We start from the raw sequence: 7,339 nt of genomic DNA, 5'->3' as shown, positions 1-7,339 counted from the left end.
TGCCCATTGGCTTGTTGACAGATTCCTTGAGCCATCATGAATTCAAACTCCGCTTTTACCTGGCGTAGTTTCTCAGGCGATAGCCGACGTGCTCGCTGAGCGACGGGAGGACCAGTGGTAAGAATGTGATGGTAAACACCATGGACTGCTCCTTTGTTGAATTGGCGAGGCATTGTGATGTCGTTGAATTCCTTCAAAATGTCTCGATAACAATGTTGATTGTTAATCGTTGAGACACTTGGTACACGGGATTGCGAGAAGATTGCAGGTGAAGAGAGATTAGTGTAACTATCAATAATCTTCTTGCCTTTAAGATCGATGAGCAAGCCGTGTTGTGAGATCAGATCCGCTCCAATGATAGGTTGCGGCACGTTTGCGATGGTGAACATCCATTTGATTGGTCTGCGTATTCCTAAATCGAGTGTGACGAGTTTTTCTCCGAAGGTTTCGATGGTGGATCCATTTGCTGCGAAAAGCTTAAATTTCGCTGGCGAAATTGTTTTTCCGGCGAAGGATTTTGGCAGAACAGATATGTCGGCGCCAGAGTCAATGAGAAGGCGTAGTCCGCTGCTTCTGTCAGTGATGACGAGACGTTTTTGTGAGTTCTCGCCTTCGGCCGTCTCGATTCGGGGCGAGGATACTAGTTTTCCAATGCTTTGGGCGTTGGTTGTTTCCAAGAGCATGGCGGAGAACACTTCTGCGCGTTTTCGCCGAATCTGTGATGATAAAAACAGTATTTGTCAGACTTTTGCTTACTTTCAGAGCTTGTTCGTGGACGTGATGCACTGCGGCTTCTATTGTTTCGCTTGGCTTTGGTGAAGCGGGCTTCGATTTTGTCTAGGCGCCTTATGATTGCAGCAAGGCTGCTATCCGTGGACGAGTCAGAGTCTGCCTGATTAACTTGCTGCACGACGAGGCGTGCCGGATTTGAGAATTCCATGAGCTTATCAGCTAGAGCGGTTAAGGCGTCCAGGTCCTGATCTGTATTTGCTACTAGGATTTGTCGGGGGTGCGCACGATTGGACACCGCACGATTGGACACCACCACTCACAGCGGCCGATGCCTAGAGTTTTTCCGTTGGTTTGGTTAGATAAGTCAAGATGATTGGTTGGTGTCCAATCGTGCTGTGTCCAAAAGAGTGTCACCCGATTTGTCGTAGCTGATGCGGCATTTGCTCGAGGAACATAGATTTAATGATTGAGTCACTAACGTGTACAGGCGCCAAGTTTCTGATTTTTTGTAGAAAATGCGTTGGCTTTGACTCACCGAGTTGTTGACCCTGTAATACCTTGCGAAGCTTAACTTCCTCTGACTCAGTAAAAGCTCCGAGGACACGCTGTTTGAGAGTCTCATATTTATTTTCTGCAGGAGGTTGACGAAGAAGGCTCGTTATATGCGGTAGGAACAATGGGTCGGCGTGGGCGATGATGTATTGATATTTGGTTTCATCCCGTACTATTCCGGCAATTCCGAACGCCGCCTCGACCTGCAGGAACCAAAGGTCGGGTTCCTCCTTCCAAAACGGGGGCAATTTTGCGATGCGCCCGGAGAAAATGTGCGCGCTATTTCCTCCAGCATTGCCTTGGGTCTCTCCCTCGTTATCGGTAGGCATCTTGGTTAGGTTACTCGAAGTGTATAGAATTACACAAAATGCTGTGTTTTTGGGCGGGGTCACCAATTGTAGCGTGCGGCGGAACGATTGTTGCTACTTATGACTTGACTCAGTGAACGATCGGAAGGGATTCAGAGCGATATGTTCAGAATGCCTGGGACACGTGTCAAAAACTCTTTATTTATTATCTTGATGTACATATCTACATACTACTTGAAAACCTCTCGCTCGTTCCTAAAACCTCTCTCTTAATCCAGCATAAGGCTGGTACTCAAACTAGTAATCTGATTGGCTCTTGCCAATGGAGCCGCCATAGCCGTATGGCACGTGGCGCCATCTTGTTGGAAGAAGGTGCGACGAAACTTGCGTTTCTTCTTCAACTCCGGTATTAAGAACGTTTTTAACATCTCCAGATAGCGCTCCGTGTTGATCGTTCCTAGAGTCCCTAGAAGTAGAGAGTCTGGACATCTGCCCCTAAAATGTCGGTGATGAATATAGGCCTGTTCGTGTTGCTGCCCTTTTTGAATTAATTTCTTTGTCGTCTCTCTCTTTCTTACGATCGAATATATATTTATCTCATCTCGAGTGCAAAAATTTTTGGAGATTTCAAGCAACTAGAACAAACCTTATGTCAGTGTATTGTACAGTCGTGAGCTAAAAGGTTGCAACACATTAGTCTTGTTTTCTATTCCTGCACTAGACTGCACTGGAACATTCCTTCTTGCTTTCGCTAACTTTGAAACATCTATCTATTTTATTTTAAGTGTACACTTATTTAGAGAGTTCAGGAACAGAAAACAAACGGATTTTCTTCGATGGTTTTTGGAATATAAACTTGCTCATCAATCGGCGAATGTAATTGGTTGGATCCACAGGTAAGAACCAATTGTTTGCCGAGCAAGTCTACATTTCAAAAACCATTGAAAAAAATATGTTGCAACCTTTTAACTCACGACTGTACATACGTGAGCTTTATGTGTATGTATGTTTATCATTGTGTGCACTCGAACGTGTTGTATGCTGTTATCGCATTGGCTAAAGAGGATTAAATAGGGATCCGTATTGGTGCTGCCATTTTAGGTGCACAATCACGCGCATCCAATCACATGGAACCCCGAGATGTCCAGACTCTCTACTTCTAGGGACTCTAATCGTTCCTTGAAAGAAGTAAGGCCCCACTATTCCCCACTCTGCAACTCCACACCAAACAGTCACGCGTTCGGAATGTAACGGCTCCTCGACTATCTGCTGAGGGTTCTCCGTAGCATAATAACGACAATTTTGTTTGTTTACTGTCTTGTTCAAATAAAAATGAGCTTCGTCGCTAATCATTAAAAATTTACGGTCAATTTCTTCGTTGTCCAACAACTCCTTCATTTTTTCTGCGAATCTTAATCGAGCTGCATAGTCGGTATATTTCAATTCCTGGGTTATGAGAATTTTGTAGGGATGAAAATTCATCGCTTTCAACATTCTGCTAAACGATCGACGAGACATTCCGAGAGCTTGAGCATGTTTACCGGCAGAACGGCGTGGACTTCGTTGCAAAGAGGTGCGAACGCGTGTCTCATTTTCAGGGGTTCTTACCGTTCTTGGTTGCCCTGGAGGCTTTTGTTTCGTGGCTGTGGCTGTTTGTCGGAAGTTTTTGACCCACAGATTCACAGAATTACGAGAGGGAACCGGATCTCGTGGACGAAGAGAATATTCAATACGAAAATCGCGAATTGCTTGAACGTAGGACTGAGTTATGAAAAAACGCTCGCAAACGAACGCGCGTTGTTGCGGCGGCCACTTCTCCATACTGGAACTGTACTGATATGTAAACATAAACCTTCAACCATCTATTTTTTGCTCCCGGAGTTACAGCGCCCTCTTTTCACTTGGAGGGGAATAACGATTTTTTAAAATGTGTCAGGTTTTTCTGCCCAATCCTGTATATTTATACTCCTTGTAATTGTATATATATTTTAAGAATGAAATAAGTGTGCATCCAAGGAAATTAAGGAAATTAAGGATTTTACATCGATAATTAAATTTGACAAGTGAAATGGAATCGACCGAGTCATTAAAGAAAACCAATAATTATTGTCGATTTTTGAAGACTATTTGTTTATTTACTCTGATATCAAATAGTTTAATATAAGGTCTGAGATTTATATTTCAATTTGTATCGAAATAATTTTAAGTCTTTATAATTACTTAATGCTGTACGATAAAAGTTTATTTGATATATCTATTCAACTTTTTTTAAATAATTGTACATTTTTATTATAAGAGAATATAAACTTAGTGGTTCATTAAATATCCATTTTTATGTTCATTTCCTTTTTATTTATCACTATCATATACATTAACAGATGCATAAATTTACATAAACTTATGTAAGAACATAAATTTGAGTAACAACATAAACTTAAAAAACATAGAACATTTTCACAAATTATTATTCCATGTTACTTACAGTAAAAGCTGTAAAAAGACTTTTTTTGCCAAAGTACCACTTTTTCCACCTTTCGTGGAACATCCTCAAATCCAACATGCCCTTTCTATGTTTGGTTTACAAATAAATAAATATTTCAATATTCGGGTAAAAACACTAAACTCTATGAAAATACATGAAAAGTCAAGTTAGGGTAACTATTACAAATGGCGCTCATCCGTAAAAAGTTATTCTTTTCAGCGACCATCCTCTCAATAGGGAACACGAAACGAGAACGTAATTGGAGTGCTGAGTTTAGCCTCCTATTCTCCTACTCCATGGTTTAAATATCGTTCTTGCTCGTTTGTAGTTGTCTGCGTTCGGAAAACTATTCTTAAGAAACCTCGGCATTCATCAATTTTAAGCCTTCTCCACAATGCTAAAAATGGGTTCGAGATATTGGACAAAGAAAAAATTGGTCAATCGCATTTGATCAATTCGACTAGTTAATTAATGCTTGGTTAATAATAAATGGTTATTATTGATTATGATATAAAATAATAAATGATTGGTTAATTCTTTCTTTGTCTGAGATCTTAAATAGATTTCTAGCACGATCATTTCTAAATACGACACTAGTATGATATAAGGAAAATGAAATAACACGGCGGCTCCCGATAACGCACATCCCGATAATACACAAACCACTCACAATGGCAGATGCCTAGAGATTTTCCGTAGGTTGGGTTAGATAAGTCAAGATGATTGGTTGGTGGGCTATCAGGATGTGCGCTATCGGAACCCTCCCATTTGGAGCACCATAGACTTTATCACCATTGTCACCATAGACTTTTACCAGCATTCAATGCGCTTCAGCTGTACTTTTCTTCTAATTAAAGCAGAAAACTGAAACCTCCCGCAAATGCTGCCTAGTTAATACAAAAGTTGACATATTCAACACAGTATAAAATAGGGGTTTTGTATGAAACTCAAAGCAATATGGCTCAATGCACACAGGACGCGTCAACGCGTTACGCGTGGCGAATAGCCAATCATTTTTTTGTTTTTATGACAAGAAATAAGAAAGCAAAAGAATGATTGGCTATTCGCCACGCGTAACGCGTCAACGCGTCCTGTGTGCATTGAGTCTATGAATATTATTGACAGATGTCTAATCTTTCTGAAACCACCGGAATCACTATGACACATTCATAACAGCGGACCAAACTAATTTGTACTCCCAATACTAAATATATGCTCTGGAGCCACATAATGATGGCAAATGGGGGACAGAAAGAGCATATAGACACAGTATACACAGTATACACAGCTTGGTTACGATATCAAGACACGGGAAATTACACGAGACGTGAAGGTAGTGGTCATTCTCGATTAACGACAAATAGACAAGATCGAGCCATTGTTCGTTATGCATTAGAAAGACGAATAATTACCGCAAGAAACATTCGCGATGACATTCATTTGCGCCATGTGTGCGAACAAACAATTCGCAACCGTTTGAGAGAAGCCGGTCTTCGTTCTCGTGTTCGTGCACAAGTAACAAGACTCACACTCGTACATCGCCAAGTACGTTATCAATTTGCGCGCGATCACATAAATTGGACCGCTAGGGATTGGAGAAATGTATATTTCTCCGACGAATCACGTTTTTGCCTTTATGGCAATGATGCTCGTATACGTACTTGGCGTCGACAAAATGAACGCTATGATCGACGTTATGCCAATACGATCCTACAACGGCGGTTCCGTGATGGTGTGGGGGTGTATATCACTTACAAGACGAAGTGATCTAGTGATCCTGCCACCTCCGGCAATGACGGGTGTTCATTATATCAACGATATTCTACGACCACACGTTTTGCTATTAAATCGAACCTGTCGGAACTTTATTTTTATGCAGGACAACGCTCGACCTCATACGGCGAATATAACGCGACGTTTTTTTCAACGACACGCAATTAGACTGTTAAATCATCCCGCCAATAGCCCGGACTTAAATCCAATCGAGCACATTTGGGATGAAATGGAACGACGATTAAAGCGTCGCGAGGAACAGCCGCGAAATTTAGAAGAATTGGAAGAAATTTTAACGGAAATTTGGCACAACATACCGCAAGATCGTATTGCAAGATGTATAAATATGCGAGAACGCTTGCAAGCAGTAATTGATCAGAGAGGAGGAAATACACACTATTGAACACTCATGCGCGCGCACGCATACACATACACACACACACACACACACATACACACACAGCAGAGAGGGTTTGGAGTCATTAAATACTGCAGAAGTGACGAACTGCGGGGTCCTTATCTCTGCTGTGATACATACACACACACACACACACGCGCGCACTCACACACACACACACACGATGTGCAAAAATCCGACCGACAACCTCCACGTGGTGCACATTGGGTAATGCTAATGTCGGCGGTAGTCATTTTTCGGAAAAATGTACTGTAAAAAATGTATATCTTCAAAGTCTTGTAACTCGGTCAAAAAAAATCGTAGAAAAAACTTTAAAAAAAGCATTTTGTAGAGAAAATGTCATACTTTATGGCACTTGCATTGGATTTGTCGAGAAAAATTTTTTTATTGAGCTACAGGCTGTTAAAAATACGTTATTTTAAGGAAAAAACAGTGTATCTTTTTTGGGGCATAGTACTAAGAAATTGAGAAAATTTTTGAAAACCATTAATAGCATGTTAAAGCTGAAACTTCGAGCTTTAAAATGGTTTTTTGATTTTTTGTCTACGATGATTTTTCACGGAGTACGGATATCATTTGTAAAAAATGCAGGTTTAGCTTCAAAGTTGCGTAACTCGGTCAAAAAAAATCGTAGAGAAATTTTTAAAAAAGCATTTTGTAGGTCAAATGTTGTAGTTTATAAAATTTTACTTGAATTATTCGAAAAAAATTTGTTGGTCGATCTGCAAAGTGTCAAAAATACAAAATTTTAACGAACAAAACAAGGTGTGCTTTTTTACTGCGTAAGACAAGGAAGTTAAAAGAATTTTGAAAATCTGCTAGTAGAACATTAAAGCTCGATCTTCAAGCTTCAAAATGCTTTTTTTACCTACGGTGATTTTTCACCGAGTTACAGTCATTTGAAAATAGCCTAATTTTTGGTGTCTGGAAAGTGTTCCCTATTTTTTTTTGAGTAGTGTATATATACGAGGTGTGTGCAAAAAGTAACGGAAATTTTTAAATTTCGCGGGTTTGGAGAATCCGACAGTCAAATTTTTTTTTTGTTTATGTTGGTATACATGCCCCTGAAGTATG

The 7,339-nt window shown here is 40.4% G+C and overlaps 2 protein-coding genes across 2 annotated transcripts; both read right to left on the bottom strand.

The window, feature by feature from the left end:
• Positions 1-486: 486 nt before the first annotated feature.
• Positions 487-1,628, bottom strand: LOC120358421. The gene is made up of 2 exons (XM_039452697.1): positions 1,152-1,628; positions 487-1,000 (listed from the first exon to the last, which is right to left on the bottom strand). The coding sequence occupies exons 1-2, from the start codon at positions 1,611-1,613 to the stop codon at positions 641-643; spliced, it is 822 nt and encodes a 273-aa protein (XP_039308631.1). The 5' UTR covers positions 1,614-1,628; the 3' UTR covers positions 487-640.
• Positions 1,629-1,861: 233 nt separating this feature from the next.
• On the bottom strand, positions 1,862-3,479 carry LOC120358463. Its single transcript, XM_039452802.1, has 3 exons — positions 2,957-3,479; positions 2,771-2,803; positions 1,862-2,049 (listed from the first exon to the last, which is right to left on the bottom strand). Exons 1-3 carry the CDS (start codon positions 3,438-3,440, stop codon positions 1,862-1,864), a joined length of 705 nt encoding a protein of 234 aa, XP_039308736.1. The 5' UTR covers positions 3,441-3,479.
• Between the last annotated feature and the right edge of the window lie 3,860 nt (positions 3,480-7,339).

This window comes from Solenopsis invicta, chromosome 8, assembly GCF_016802725.1.
Source record: "Solenopsis invicta isolate M01_SB chromosome 8, UNIL_Sinv_3.0, whole genome shotgun sequence".
Lineage (NCBI taxonomy): Eukaryota > Metazoa > Arthropoda > Insecta > Hymenoptera > Formicidae > Solenopsis > Solenopsis invicta.
The sequence above is the reverse complement of the archived record's forward strand: the minus strand, read 5'-3'. Positions and strand labels throughout refer to the sequence as shown.